Source organism: Phoca vitulina, unplaced genomic scaffold (genome assembly GCF_004348235.1).
Source record: "Phoca vitulina isolate PV1807 unplaced genomic scaffold, GSC_HSeal_1.0 scaffold21, whole genome shotgun sequence".
NCBI lineage: Eukaryota > Metazoa > Chordata > Mammalia > Carnivora > Phocidae > Phoca > Phoca vitulina.
Window position 1 is genome coordinate 927,849 of NW_022589724.1, and position 16,372 is coordinate 944,220.

At 39.3% G+C, this 16,372-nt stretch overlaps 1 protein-coding gene across 3 annotated transcripts in view; it reads left to right on the forward strand.

The window, feature by feature from the left end:
* The first annotated feature begins 152 nt into the window (after window positions 1-152).
* Window positions 153-16,372, forward strand: part of NCBP1 (nuclear cap binding protein subunit 1) — a 37,643-nt gene continuing 21,423 nt past the window's right edge. The window contains exons 1-8 of one of the 3 annotated variants that reach the window (XM_032418917.1): window positions 153-232; window positions 7,427-7,515; window positions 8,096-8,196; window positions 10,722-10,878; window positions 13,034-13,141; window positions 13,482-13,603; window positions 15,131-15,200; window positions 15,861-16,076. In XM_032418917.1, coding sequence (XP_032274808.1) covers window positions 199-232; window positions 7,427-7,515; window positions 8,096-8,196; window positions 10,722-10,878; window positions 13,034-13,141; window positions 13,482-13,603; window positions 15,131-15,200; window positions 15,861-16,076 — 897 coding nt within the window. In that variant the 5' untranslated portion in view covers window positions 153-198. Of the gene's footprint in view, window positions 233-7,426; window positions 7,516-8,095; window positions 8,226-10,721; window positions 10,879-13,033; window positions 13,142-13,481; window positions 13,604-15,130; window positions 15,201-15,860; window positions 16,077-16,372 lie in introns of those variants that run through there. The other 2 variants (XM_032418919.1, XM_032418920.1) reach the window with 2 other exon arrangements.

Consider the following 16,372-nt stretch of genomic DNA (forward strand, 5'->3'; position numbering starts at 1 on the left):
ACGCCGGCTCTCGGGGACCAGAGCCCGCCAAGCCCGCCAAGCCCACCCGGCCGCCTCTCCTGCCTGCGCTTCCGCACCCGTCGCGAGCGAGTGCGCCTGCGCGCCTCGTCGCTGTGCTCTCACCGGCCGGCGGCCCGACAGTTCGTGCCGCGCTTCCCGCCCGGTCTCGCTCAGCTCGGCAGCGCCCCGGCGTGCGGCATGTCGCGGCGGCGGCACAGCGACGAGAACGACGGTGAGTGCTCTCGGCCCGACCGCCGAGGCCGCGCCCAGGTCTCGGGGACTCGAGGGAAGGGATGGGAAGCCCTCCCCCCACACACACCCCGGCAGCGTTCGGGGAACCGGGCAGGCAGAGCGAGAATGTGGCCGGGCGACTTCTAAAAAGCCCCCGCTTTCCCCCGCCCCAACTCCTTTAGTCGTCGGCCTGGTGGACCTCTGGTCTCTAAGGACTCTTCAGGATTTGGTCCTTAGTACTGCCGAGTAGGGAAGTACACCTGGGTCTGTGCGGGCCACCTCTTAGGCACAGTGACAGGTACCCACTAGTACCGGTGTCTCGTTTTGACCCTCCGACTGCACCTGAAAAGGGTTCTCAGAAGGGAGGGAACAAAGCAGTGAGTGGAAGATACGAATCGCATTCTGAGCTCTGCTCTACCCGTCACCCGTTGATTTGCCTTCTTTCATGCTGCAAGGAAAGAAATCTGTTATCCACACTCACGAGGTCACTAATAAACAGATGCACCTTGTTACGTTAGATTTTGAACTAGCTGCAAGTGTATTTGCCTCATGAAGGGAAGAGTGCTGGAAAACTAACTGGAGACCTCCTAGGGATTGAGATCAGGGGTTTTCTATTCCATTTGGATGGTTTGCGCTACAGGGGATCATGGTGTTGCCACCATAGAAACTAAGGATAATTTTGCTAGTTAAAAACAGGAAAAGATGCTTAATTACAGAAATCCCTCCAAAACGTACATCCACCAAAAAAGGAAGAAACTGAGTAATTCTGTTATTATATTCTAGCATATTGTTCTTTAAAAGGAGTGTGGTATAGTCGTTAAGAGGCTGGACTTTAGAATCAGAGGGTTTAAGTTCAAAGCTAGACTCTACCATTACTTCATGATCTTGCCCAGATTCTGTCATCTCTGTAAACCTTAGTATGTAATGTAGAAGTGTAATGATACAAACCTCTTCTCAGTTTTGTGAGGTTTAAGTGAGTTAATGCATGTACCAAATATCTCATGATGATACTTATCATCTGTTAATGCTTAAGAGCTGACAAACATTGGCAGATGTCAACGATGGAAGAAAAATTTTTAATTAATTTTCTTCACTAACATTTTCTTGTCCTTGAATTTTGGGGCATTTGGGAGTAGGAGCAAAATCACATGTCTTTAGTTTTAAACAATGAAACATCAGATCTCTGCTAGGGAGTGGCTTGAGAGGATGGATACTCTAGTTCATCCTGTCTGATACCTAAGGATTCAGAGTTTTAGTGTAATAAACATGGAGACATAGCTGGCAGTGCCCAGACACTGGTGAAAGCAAGTCCAGGGTTCTCTTCACTGCCCAAGTATTACCATGCTGCATGCCTAGGTTTGTTGTTTTTTTTTTTAAACACATGAGGTTTTTTGTATAACGGACATACAGGGCACAGAAAACACGGTTTTCATATGCTTTGACTTGGATTAATAAAAAACTAATATGCTTGAAGTGATTGCTTGGGGTTTAGGGAACTTGAGTCTTTTAAACTTTTAAAGTTCTTCCCATTTTGTTGCTTTTCTCATACTTTCTTTTCTCCACTCTACTCCCTTCTGGGGCACCCTTAAAGGGAGAGAAAATGTTTCCAGAGGGCAACCTGGAGAATTGAATGTGAATATGTAGAAAACAATTTTTGCTTTTGCAGTTGTAATGGTGGCATAATTTTCTTGGGAGTTAGTTTCTTTTAATACCACCTGGCCAGTAAATCACGGTCCATTTGGGTCTTGATGCAGGAACCTTAGAATAAATAAGACAAAAAGAAGTAAAATGAGTTAATTAAAGTTTACTTTGGTGAATAATTTAGTAGTAGAGGGGCAGTTTATAGTTCTCTTGAATACTGTACCAAATCTGGAACTTCTATAAATTGCCACAATTTGGGTAACGATTAGCTGGGGTTTACCCTAAATAGTAATCTGAATATTTTAGTTAAGCATCTACTGATTTTTTTAAGATCTGAAATATTAGATGCTTAAATGTTATAGAAGGCTATTTTAAAATAGTCTGAATTCTAATAGCTGTAATTAAGTTGATGCATCGGAGCATTTCTGGATTATTGTCAGCTCTTATCAGTCACCGGCTGTCACGACTTCCCATATGCTTGACAAGATATAATCATTTATTCAACAAATATTTAACAGTGCTAGGCACTGTCCTAACTACTGGCAGTGCAGTAGTCGTGGACAATATAAAGGTCAAGCCTCCCTTTTACAGACAGAACACAATCAAATAAAATATAGTGTGTCAAATGGTGGTAAGTGCTGTGGAGAAAAATAAAACTGGGTAGAGGGGGTAGACTATTGGTGGACTGGCAAGGTGGATTTGCTGTTTTATGCGGGTGGATCGGGGAAGAACTCACTGAGAACGGCATCTGATCAAAGAATTGCAGGAAGTAAGGAAGCAAACCAGGTGGCTGTATGGGGAAAACCAATGGTCTAAGAAAAGGGAACCACGAGTGCAAAGGACTTAAGGCTGGAGCATTCCTGTCCTGTTCACAGAAATCAAGGAGGCCAGTGTCCCTGGAGCAGAGTTGGGGCTGAGGGAGGTTGTAGGAAGTAAGATCAGAGAGGTAGCAGAGGATCAACTCACAGAGGGCAGTTTTAAAATTGTATCTCTTTGTTCAGACTAGAGTGTCCAGGATCCAGGGAAATAAGTTAGGAGACTACCAATCTAGTTCAGCTGGAGTGGAGTTCAATTTATAGAGAAGAAAAGGGAAATCCTAAATGGGAAATTATCATGTGTGGATACTGGTCCAGTGCTAAATCTAACTCATTTCTTAGAATCCCTTTAAGAATGTCTCTGTAGCTTTTCAGTTATTATGGGATATACATATAATAGCTGTTCAGTACATTGCTTATTTTGTTCTTCTAAGAATTTATATTATCCAGGGGCGCCTGGGTGGCTCAGTCGTTAAGCGTCTGCCTTCGGCTCAGGTCATGATCCCAGAGCCCCATGTCAGACTCTGCTCAGCGGGAAGCCTGCTTCTCCCTCTCCCACTCCCCCCTGCTTGTGTTTCCTCTCTCTGTCAAATAAATAAATAAAATCTTTTAAAAAATTTTTTAAAAAGAATTTATATTATCTATAACCTTTGCCAAAAACCCATATTAACCCCTTTTTAAGCTACTTAGAATTAGGTCCTTATCTTTTAGACTGTGACTACTTTTTTAACTTAACTATACAAAAAATGATTAGAAGTGAAGGAATTTGTTCCTCCAAGGAAGAGTATAGTTTGTTTCAGGTGTGATAGTCACCTCTGCTTTAAATCTTCAAGATCAAGGTACTTTACTTTTCCCTTTTTCCTGGTTGGTTTTGCTACTTTACTTCCTTTTTATAGGGTTGGTCTTTGTTTTCCAGTTTGTGTTTTTTATAATAAGGGTATAAGATGTAGTACAGTATATACATAAAAGGTAGGATCGCCTTACAGGGAAAAATTACTGGTGTATGGAGATCCTTTCAAATGGTTTTTGTTTTTAAGATTTATTTATTTATTTGAGAGAGTGTGTGTGCGTACAAGCAAGGGGAAGGGCAGAGGAAGAGACAGAATCTCAAGCAGACTCTATGCCCAGTGTGGAGCCTGATGTGGGGGCTCTACCTCATGACCCTGAGATCATGACCCGAGCAGAAACTAACAATTAGATGTTCAACCCTCTGAGCCACCCAGGTGCCCCACAAAAATTGGTTTTAATAAAGACCTGTTTCTGTTTCTCTCTCCTATACTAGCCAAGGGTGTCAGAATGAAGTGGCAATATGTAACTTGAATCTATATTGTAAAACTTCTACATAGTTACATTTAATATAAAATCTGTTCTTGCTTTGGGAGCTATCATAGATAGGTTTTCTTAAGGGTATATGAAAACAGGGGCACCTCGGTGGCTCAGTCGTTAAGCATCTGCCTTCGGCTCAGGTCATGGTCCCTGGGTCCTGGGATCAAGCCCCGCATTGGGCTCCCTGCTTGGCAGGAAACCTGCTTCTCCCTCTCCCACTCCCCCTGCTTGTGTTCCCTCTCTCGCTATGTCTCTGTCAAATAAAATCTTAAAAAAAAAAAAGTATATGAAAACATTCAGCTAATTCCCAAAATTTTATTGTTAATGAAGGTGCTTTATTCTGCATACCCAGGTTCTCTTCTGAGTTCAATATCCTGCTACTGTCATGAGTTCAGATGTGTCTATAATTTTACCACCCCTCCTTCATATCCTCTCAAATATCAGGTGAGAGTGGGGCATATCTTCTTAATACTTTCTGCCTCCTGCCATTCTCCAAACAAAACTTGTGCTTTCTTACAATCAGAATGGGAAGAGAGAAAATAGGAGTTGCGGTTCAGGGAGGACTATGTCCTTGTATTTTCTAGGTTTTCTTCAGAAATCCTACCTTCTCTCCTACAGCATTATTTTCTCCTTTTCTAGGTTACAAGAGGGTCTGGGAGGGTTGCTTTAAACACTGGGATATGATTCCAAATGGATTTGGGAACAAGCCAGCTGGAGAGTTAACTTAGGAAGGATGTGGAGGGTGGGATGTGAGATAAAGGGTTGGCGGAGTAGATGGGCCAGAAAGAAGGGAATGGTAGTTGAAGTTTAAAGAACAATAATAAAAAACAAAAAACTCTCATTCAGCTAGTTTTTAACCATCTGCATTTTCCCAACCTTACCAGAATCTGGTTCTGAAGAACACTAGTAGTATATTCTGCTTTCTAGACAGAGTTGCTCAGCATCAGCACTATTGACATTTCGGGCTAGATTATTCTTTGTTGTTTGGAGTTGTCCTATGCAATGTAATATGTTTAGCAGAATCCATGGCCTCTACCCACTGGATGCCAGTAGCACTCCGCCATTTGTGACAACTAAAAATGTCTCCAGAGATTGCCACGTGGCCCCTAGTGGAGGCAAAACCTCACCCAGTTAAGAACCACTGCTCCAGGAGAAAGCTATTTTAACATCCTGGCTGACAGCTTATATAAACATTGCATTGAATATGCAGGTTTTTTCAATGAATAAATCCTGAAAATAGAAGACCTTTGTATCAAAGTTGGCTGTTTGGGTGGTGGAACCTTTATAGATCCTGTGATGTAGGTTTGAAGCATACTTGAGAATCAAGGTCACTGATTTCATTGTGTCATACATGTCCACTTTACATGGGCTGGTATCTCCAGGAATACATCTCAGCTCTATCCCACTGCATGTGTGTTATATTTTTTTATGGCATTATCCTCTCAAAACTATATTCATCTGGGGCTCCTGGGTGGCTCAGTTGTTAAGTGTCTGCCTTCCGCTCAGGTTGAGCCCCACCTTCCCTGCCCCGTGGGAAGCCTGCTTCTCCCTCTCCCACTCCCCCTGCTTGTTCCCTCTCTTGCTGTGTCTCTATCAAATAAATAAATAAAATCTTAAAAAAAAAAACTATATTCATTTATTATTTAAGCCAGATCATAATGATAACAAGGTGTCAGGGGGTCAAAGTGTGGCCTTTTATAGTACTTCCATCTGGTCCTATCTGCATAGTAATAGATTGGTTTTATTCAGCTTAAGTTCAAGTGGTACTTGAAGATCATTTCAGTCATTGAAGAGACTTTTAATACCCAAGCTTAGAATAGCAGAGTGCTGTTTTATGAGAATCACTATATATTTCAAGCCAGATGTTACAGTGGCAAGTAAGTGATTATGAATTCTATAAAAATGGCTCAGTTTCTTTGGCTATACAAGTCTGGAAAAGATTGAAGTTATATTTAACTTACTCCTGGGTAATCTTATATCCAACTGCAGATTTTCATTATTAATGCAGATCCCTAGAACTGTTACAGAGTATTGCTTTCTTGTCCACATGCTGTCCTAATAATCTGATTGGTGGAAGTCAAAATTGAATTACATTGGAAGACTAGCCAACATTGTGTTTATCAACAGCATCATGTTCCATACTTAACACTATTAATTTAAAATTTTTAAGCTGTAGGTTATTCCACAAAAGAATATAAGGTGTGTGTATTAAGATTTTAAAATGGTAAGAGATAATAGTAAGAGTCTGAACAATAATAGACAGTCCAGCCTAAGATTGATTGGTAGTTTGTTCAGCTTGAATTCTTTGGCAACCAAAAGGACAGATAGATGATTGGTAATGATTTCAGTGTGGTAGTTTTGTTTTGTTTAAGATTCTTTGAATGATATGGTTTTTGAACATAACAGACTAGTGGTTGAAGTAGGAAATCATAAAACATACTTCCCCCCCCACCAATTATTTGATAAAGTGCTCAGGATGTTTCTTTGAGTATATGTCTGCTGATTGTGATTCCCATTGCTTGGGATAAACTATACCCTAATGCTGCATAGTCTATAGAACCAAAGCTATTAATTGAAGAGTTGAAAGTTCAGACATGGGCGCTGGGTGGCTCAGTTGGTTAAGCGACTGCCTTCGGCTCCTGGATCCTTCGGATCCTGGAGTCCCGGAATCGAGTCCCACATCGGGCTCCCTGCTCGGTGGGGAGTCTGCTTCTCCCTCTGACCTTCCCCCCTCTCATGCTCTCTCTCTCTCTCTCTTTCTAATAAATAAATAAAAAAATCTTTAAAAAAAAAAAGTTCAAACACTTGTGAAACTAGTGAGGAATCCTAATGTTTTATCCTCCCTTTCCCATCTTCTGAAGTTTTCCTTTTTTTTTTTTTTTTTTTTGCCTAGTCAAGTCTTTCCAAAGCATTCATCTTGGTTTTGTACCCATATTTCATCAGTTTAATAATAATTTTCATTATTAGAATAATGAGTACTACTGGCACTAAGAGGCTTTAGGACCAAGCAACTGAAGATCAGTGAACAGTTCAGTCTAAAGAATGGGAGTAGCAGCACAGGAGTGTTCCAGAGAATATTCTAACTCCTAGTGGTTAGGATGTTATAAGCAGCATTCCTCTGTATCCCCGGAAGTGGACAGGGCTGCTGCACTGCATAGCTTCGTGGGGCACTAGTCACACCAAACTGAACATAACGAATGCCTCTTGGAGTTACTATAGTGTCCCTGGGTATGGAGACCTTTGGTGAATCTAGCTAGCCCAGTCAGAGAGGTGGTAGGTCAGTTAAGAGCTTCTCCTGTGTAAAAAAAGTAGGGATTCTGGTAGGAAAGAGACAATAGTATTTAAAAAGCTAAATAAAATTTGTGATCGTGGTTTCATCATGTAATGTTAATTTTTTTACATTGTTGAAACAGGGGGACAGCCTCACAAAAGGAGAAAGACTTCTGACGCCAATGAAACTGAAGATCATTTGGAATCGTTAATATGCAAAGTAGGAGAAAAGGTATGTGCCAAATAGGCACAAACTGTGATGGGCTTAGGGTTGTAGTTGACTGTGCTTGATTCATTTCTGCAGCTGAAACTTGGTGATCTAAGTTTTAGGTGAAACTTGTATTGCCATGCATCTGTATCCCAAAGTAAATTCATATTAAACCCTTGGGATGCAGATAATTGAGAGTTAAATGTTTTTAGTAATCTTCATAGAACATGAATATGAATCTTAGAAGAGACCGTAAGGAATAATTCTCTCAATTTATAAATGAAGAACCAAACAAGTCCTGGATACCTGAGGTAATTTGCTCAGAGTCATATTAAGTGAATCAGATACAGAGACACAAGAGAACCGATGATGTCCTCCCATTTCTCATTCTTATGCTGCTGCCTTAGACTGCTTGCTTTTAAAATTTCATTCATTCTCTTTTTACGGATTTCTAAAGAACAATAACTACCTGATTTGATTTATAGTAAACCTGTCATAGTGCCTTATGCATATAAGGCTTTAACTTTTTTTATGACCACATAGAAAATTTTAACTCACTGATTGCTGAGTACTTAACAGATATTTAATATGCTGTCCTCTACAGAGTGCCTGCTCTCTGGAGAGCAACCTAGAAGGCTTGGCAGGTGTTTTAGAAGCTGATCTTCCTAACTACAAGAGCAAGATCTTAAGGCTTCTTTGTACAGTGTATGTATGCAAAAGATTTATGAATCCAGGTGATAATGTATTATCTACTCTTAAATGCTTTGAGAATGTTCAAAAGATATGTTTACGTTCCATATTTCATTAGCTTTTCTTCTAATGGGAAATTTATACAAACGAAATGACCTTTGGTGAACTCTTTTTTTCTTAGAGATAAATAGGACTAAAATTGAGCATTTTCCTTACATTTTGTTTTCTTGGAACCTTAGAATCATTTCAGTTGACTATTTTTAAGTGAGAAAGTAGACACTTTTAACATTCAGAGATTTTTAAGTATGTGCATTTAATTATATATAATACATAGAGTTTAATGTGTGTTTTTAACCAGTAGTACCAAACAAATTTGGGAACTGGTCACTTGAGTAATAGTCCTTCTCAGAAAACTGAAGAAGCTTTTGAGGCTATTACTAGGCATAATCTTTCTTTGAGTTAGGTTAGCTAGAACAAATATCATTATTTAATCCATGAGCATATTAAAGTGGGAAAAGTCTCATATGAAATCATGAAACAGTCTCTCCCAATGGTGGAATTAACAATCCAGGCTTTCTCATCTGTCAGATGGACATTGATCACTGAATTGTATGCTTTGCAAAGAAATGGTTACAACTTTTGGATAAAAGGGGTCTTTATACTGTACATGAAATTATAAGTTATGAGGTATTTTAAAATTTCAAATATGAAGTTGAATTTTAAGTTATTTCAAATATTTTAATTAAATAATGTTAATGCTTACAGTTCATTTTTGAAATTTAAAAATGTATGCACATCATAGCGATCAGTGGATTTCATTTTAACCTCTCTTAAAGTACAAATAATTTGGGTTCCAGTTTTTTGTTTTTTTTTTTAAGATTTTATTTATTTATTTGACAGAGACATAGCAAGAGAGGGAACACAAGCAGGGGGAGTGGGAGAGGGAGAAGCAGGCTTCCCGCTGAGCAGGGAACCTGATGCGGGGTTCGATCCCAGGACCCTGGGATCATGACCTGAGCTGAAGGCAGACGCTTAATGACTGAGCCACCCAGGTGCCCCTTGGGTTCCAGTTTTTTTTTTGTTTTTTTTTTTAATTTTATTTATTTATTTGACAGAGAGAGAGACAGCTAGAGAGGGAACACAAGCAGGGGGAGTGGGAGAGGGAGAAGCAGGTTTCCCGCGGAGCAGGGAGCCTGTGCGGGGCTCGATCCCAGGACCCTGGGATCATGACCTGAGCCGAAGGCAGACTCTGAACGACTGAGCCACCCAGGCGCCCCTGGGTTCCAGTTTTTTAAAGAAATCCAGTTCATATTCAGGAAGACCTGTCCTTAGACTAAGAAATGACTAAGAAAAATTATTTTGCTGTAGTGATCTATAAGGTGGCTTCTGTTTTGAAAGCATTTATTAGAATAGAGGCGACTTATGCTGAAACTGTGATGGAAACCATGGCTTTGGGGGTGGAGAGAGGGTGGTTACTCTCAGGGCACTTTTTTTTTTTTTAAACCTAAATTGTCCCTACCACTCAGCTAGGCACCTTGGGAAAACACAAAATGTGTAAGAGAGTCTGACTGATCATGAGCTCCTGTTTGCTTTTCTTTTTGAGAGAATTGAGAGGCTACCTACATTAGGAAGCAATATTTGCTTTTTCCAAAGGTTTATTACTGTAATCCTCTTCCCTGCTTTTCTAATAACCTTAGTGAAAATTAACACACCTAGAGTAAGCAAACTGGGATGTAAAGAAATCTTACTATGTCCAAGTACCATGTTGACATTTAGCAATTTAACTGATAGGAACTTAGTTGGAAGTGGTTTTAGTTCTGAATTTTTTCTGAGCAGCTAGAATAGTGTTTCTCAAAGTGGAATTCTGATCCTGTGACATTTGGATAGCTAAGTTTATAAATGGTAAATGTTCCATCTCCCCCTTAATGATTCTGCATTGAAGAAACTTGTTTCACCTGGTGTTCCCCAGATGTTTTTCCATGGAAACATTTTCTGTAGAACTGCTCTTAGAGTTCACTAAACACATTGGAAGAAAAACTGGTCTAGCATTAGTTATATTTATTTTAGTTTGATAACTTTATAATTAAAGTGTTTTATTTTCTTAATTCTTGGATTAACTAGAATTAAAATGAAAAATTGCAGGGGTCATGTCTGCAACTCTTCTCAACATTTATGCCTTTTCTGAAGTAGTTTTAAAAATACAGCACAAAGTATGGGGCACCTGGGTGGATCAGTTGGTTAAGCATCTGCCTTCAGATCAGGTCATGATCCTAGGGTCTGGGATTGAGCCCTACGTTGGGCTCCCTGCTCAGCAGGGAGTCTGCTTCTCCCTCTCCCTCTGCCTCTTCCCCTGCTTGTGTTCTCTCTCTCTCTCTCAAATAAATAAAAAAAAACCTTAAAAAATTTTTTAAAAAAATATAGCTCAAAATAATCCTATTCCAAAGTTAGTAAAATGATAAAAGATTTATATAATATAGAATTGAGCAACTTAACATGATACTGTTATTTTGGGATTTTCTTGTACTGGGTTCTCAAATCAGTGCACGCCTGTTACCTGAGAAGTTGACAATTTATACAACATTAGTTGGACTACTGAATGCCAGGAATTACAACTTTGGTGGAGAGTTTGTAGAAGCTATGATTCGACAACTTAAAGAATCATTGAAAGCAAACAATTATAATGAAGCTGTATATTTGGTAAGTTACCTTTTTGGTGTATTTTGACTTAGTGTTGGGATGGAGGGGAGAAGTGAGCTACAACTAAGGAATTTATCCTTTCTTCTGAAATATAGTTCCCCACTCACCACAGTAGCTGCTCTTCTGAAACCATTCTCACTAAAGGTACCACAGAGCTCACCCAGTGGCTTCATTTCACTCTAAAGCCTAGTTGACTTTCCTGTAGCATATGATGCTTTACACTCCTTTTTTGTCTGTGTGTTCCTGCAACTCCACTGTTTCAGGACCTCCTGCTGCTACCACCTCCCTTCTATTCCTCTGTCTCCTTTTACTGGCTCATCTTCCTAATACCCCTTACATTTTGTGTTTCCCAGGATTCTGTCCTCACTTCACTTTAAACACTCCCCTGAAGCATTCTCATTCTCTGTCATTACGTTATAAACCATCTTTATTTGGATGACATGACGCCCTTCCTGACAAGTTGGTAATCTGAATGTCCTGTTTCAGCCTTTCTCCTGAGCTCCAGACCTGTGTTCCAAATACTACCTGGATAGCCCTAAGATAGCTTGCCTGGAAGTCCCTAAAAGTAATGCATCATTCTGTCTTCTCCCCAAACTGCACACAGGGTCTCCTGTCAACTGCATAACCCATCTAGGGACCTGAGCATTATTGTTTGTCTTCCCTTTGCCCCCTCATCCTGTAAGCAGTCCTCAAGTCCTGTCACTTCTGCCTCCTAATTTGCTCTCTGGTCTGTCCCTTTTCTTTTGTCTCCAGGGCCTCTGGCATATCTCATACCTTCCTTCTCATGCTTTTTTATTTTTATTTTTTTAAGTAAACTCTATGTCCAACATGGGGCTTGAACTCATGACTCCCAAGCTCCAGAGTCTCATGCCCTACCAACTAAGCCAGCCAGGCGCTTCCTTCCTCCTCATCTCTTAAAACAGCCTCTTAATTGATCCTTTTGCATCCAGATTCTCTGCCTTTCACTGTATCTTCTACTGTGGCACCAGACTGGTCTTTCTGTAACTCACTCTGCTCATGTTGGTTCTAGATCACAAACCTCAGTTCTTTCCCATTCTCTAGAGTGGAGAGCCTTAAAAGCGTGTGCTAAAGATGATTCACTGGGTTAGCTGAAGTAAATATTTATCTTAAATGAAAATGGAATTAATAAGCCTTACTAATATGTAATTCATAGATTGACAGTGGGCCAGTGTATATTATATATATTTATTTAAGATGATATGTTTATTTATATCACATATAGTTGGAGGCATGTGATCAAATTGTTTTACTGAATATATTACCAAAAAAGTTAGACACCAATCAGGCTGTAAGATTAAGTCCAGACTGCATACTGACCTTTCATGATTGTCCCAATCTGTTTCTCTATCCTTGCCTCCCATCTACTCTCCAGCTGTATCACAATTACTTGCAGATCCCTGAACACATCTTCTTGAACCCTTCTGCCTAGAATAGTCTTGTTGCTCTCCACTTGAGGCATGCGTCACTCATCCTTTCTGACCTGGCCCAGGTGTTACCTCCTTTATGATGCTTTCCCCTACTCCCTTTATCACTGTTCCTAGAGCACTTTTTATTTACTTTCTAGTATAGGAGTCGTCCCTTTAGGTTGAGATTATGCTTCTCCCACTAGACTGTGAGCTCCCACACAACGGGGACTTGAATAGTGCTTAGCAGTGGCACACGAAGGACATCCAGCAGATACCTGTTCAGAAATTTCCATTTCTGTAGTCCAGTGAAAATTTTTTCATAGAGAACGGAAAAGAAGATGATAGGTTGAGGTAGCTTTATGGAATGGGAACCTGCAAGTGCAGATTCCTGTCCTTCATACGGTTTCTGTCACAACTACCCAGCTCTGCTGTTGTAGAACAATATATAAATGAGTGAGCATGCTGTGTTCCAATACATGTTTATTTGTGGACACTGAAATTTAATTTCATATGATTTGTATAAATCATAAAATACTCTTGGATTTTTTTCAAGCATTTAACTATCCAAAACCACTCTTAGTTCACAGGCTATGCAAAAGAAAAACAGGCAGCAGGCTAGATTCGGCCTTGAGGGTAGTTTTTCAGATCTGTGGTTTCAGTCATTACAAGATTGCCTGTTGTGTGATTATATTACATTTAGATTTAATAGAAATTGTTCTCCCTCACAGGTCCGTTTTTTATCTGATCTTGTGAATTGTCATGTCATTGCTGCCCCATCCATGGTTGCTATGTTTGAAAATTTTGTAAGTGTAACTCAGGAAGAAGATGTACCTCAGGTAAGAAAACACCTTGTGCTGAATCTTGTCCATGCAGTACTAGGAATTTTTCACTTGGCGACCTTTTAGTAAAACCAAAAGATAACAGTAGATTATCACACTATAAATTCTTAATATCTACAAGCTAAGTCAACTGCCATAGTGGTGGGTTCTCTTGATATCTGTATGTTAATTCAAATGATTCTGTCTAATAAAATTAAAACTAATGTAAGGTAGAAATGCTCTGGTAGAGTCAGGTGTCTTACTTAAGCTTCCATAGGATTTCATTCAAAAATAAATACAATATGAATGAAAATTAACAAGCTCATATTTTAAATTTGCCTTTTTAAAAATTCTTCAGGTGCGGCGAGATTGGTATGTTTATGCATTTCTGTCGTCTTTGCCCTGGGTTGGAAAGGAGTTGTACGAAAAGAAAGATGCCGAGATGGACCGCATCTTTGCCAACACTGAAAGCTATCTTAAGTGAGGACACAGCTCATAGTTCTTACTGATATGATAAATGTGTTGTATTTGATCTGTTAGTAATGCCATGTCAGTTTCATTTCTCAAAGATAAGCTGTGGTGTTTCCTATGGCTTCCTCTGAGTAACTTCATTCCCCTACTGTTGTAATTTATTGAGACCTCAGAGTAATCAAATGTTTGCTTACTTTGCTGATGCAAAGGAGTTGGTAACATAGCTCCTTTTAAGCTGCTTTGGTACATATTTGCAAAGTCATAAAATATCTTCTATCCTCACACAGTGGTTCTCAAATCGTAGTGTGCATAGAATCACCCATGGTACTTAAATGTGCTCCAACCCCAACCTGCAGACCTACTGAATCACAGTATTTGAGAGAGAGGTTTAGCATATACAGTGTATTTATTTCATTTAAGTTAATCCCAGACCAAGTCCTTAAAACATTGGCTCTTAACTTCCACCCAGCCCACACTTCTTGAGTAAATGACACATTTCAATTAAAATAGTCTCATATCCTCCTGTTACCCATTTCTTCCAAGTAGGCATAAAAACTTGGTTTGTCTTATTAGGTATACTGATAGTAGGGCTTGTTCACAAATTTAGTGGTTAACCAGCAGTGTGGTAATGGTTTTGTGTCCCCTTGTGTTCTTTCAGAATAATTTTGTTATAAGTTTCATATTCTATCTATTAATAGGTAACTTGTTTGGATATTGTTAATCAGTCAGTTACAAATAAAGCTACAAAAAAATCTAAAGATAAAAATCTTTGTTCTTAAGCTACTTTTAAATGATAAATCTCTTTAATGTTTTTATGTTTTTGAAAGTCATACTGGTTCTTTTTAAAATGTAGATGTTTGCAAAAGACTAAAACTAAAAGAATATGAATATCCTAGCATTTGAGTATATGTCCTTCCCCTTTTTTATACAAATCGTAGTCCAGTATACATACTGTTCTTCACTTGCTGTTTTTCACTTAATATAACTTGGATTTATTGCATAAAAGTATATAGATCTGCCTCATTCTTCTTTAACAGCTGTACAGTATTCCACTCTTTTAACATACCATAATTTCTTTAACAAGTCCTTTGTTGGTAGACATTTAGGTTATTTCCAGTCTTTTGGTTTTATAAACATTGCTTCATTGAATATCCTTATGTATGTATATGTCTTTGTGTACATGTGCAAATATATCTGTGAAGAGTGGGAGTTTTTAGAAATGGCATTGCTGGGTTGAAGTGTCTTAACAATTTTAATTTTGAGAGACTTAGTCGAATCGCCTTCCAAAGAGATGATACACTTCCAAATCTCTAAAGAGATGATATCCAATTAGCCCCTCTGCCAGCAGTGTTTGAAATTGCATATTTGCCTACATTTCAGCAATATAATACATTATCAAAATTTTTGATATCTGCCAATCTGATAGGTAAAAATGTTATTTTACTGCTTTAATTTGCATTTTATTAATTATGAAGCAACTGAACATCTTTTCATGTTGTTAGAAACCTAAGTGTAGATTTGCATTTTTATGTTTAGAAGACGCCAAAAGACACATGTGCCCATGTTACAAGTATGGACTGCTGAGAAACCACATCCGCAAGAAGAGGTAAATTGGTTCTGTTACATGATAACAAGCACAGTCAGCTCTTGAGTAGATTCTTACCTCTGACACAGTCAGATCATTCCATTTATATACGTTAGCTAGTTTTCCACATTTCATATCAGGGGTCCAGCTCCTCATAGCTCTAGATGTATAGTGGATTTTTTTTTTAAGATTTTATTTATTTATTTGAGAGAGCGCGTGCATGAGCAGGGGCAGGGGGTGGGGGGTTTGGGCAGAGGGAGAGGGAGAGAGAATCTAGGCGACTCGGTGCTGAGCATGGAGCCCAACATGGGGCTTGATCACACAACCCCAAGATCATGACCTGAGCAAGAGTCAGACACTTCAACCGACTGAGCTGCGTGGGCGCCCCAGCATATAGTGGATTTTTAGTAAGTGCTAGAATGTAATCAAAGCGTTCCCTGTTCTGTGGGATTCCAGATATAGTTATTCTTTATTTAAATGCCCAATTTGAAAATGTAAGACAGGTAGACTTTATAAAGTAATTAAAAACAAAAACTTAGCACCATTCCTTTGTACTATATTTAATTGCAAACTCACTTACTTTTGTATCCTGTATTTTATAAGGTAATAGTTTTTGGTTTATGTAGTTTAATTCTTATGACCTCCAAATATACATATTACTAAAAATTAATCTGTCTTTAGTATTTAGATTGCCTGTGGGCCCAGATTCAGAAATTGAAAAAGGATCGCTGGCAGGAGCGGCACATCCTAAGACCTTATCTTGCCTTTGACAGCATCCTATGTGAAGCACTGCAACACAATCTGCCTCCTTTTACACCACCTCCTCACACAGAAGATTCAGTGTACCCGATGCCGCGGGTCATCTTCCGAATGTTTGATTACACGGATGATCCCGAGGTATGTGACCAACTACAAGTTCCTGTCAGAGGGCTTATACTGCATTGTGCTTGTGGCTTAATCTTGTTTGAATTATGCCTGTGATACATTTTAATTCCTAGTGGTTTATTATCTGAGAGGACCAACAGCAGTGAAGTTAATAGTTTAATTTAGTGAATGGTATCACCTCATTATGTAAGAAATTCTATTTAGCATGTGTAAGTAGATTGAGAGTACAGTGTGCAATAGGTTCAGCAGCCAGACTGGTTTAAGTTTTAATCCTGGTTTAGTCAGATCCTAGCTATATGATCTTGAGT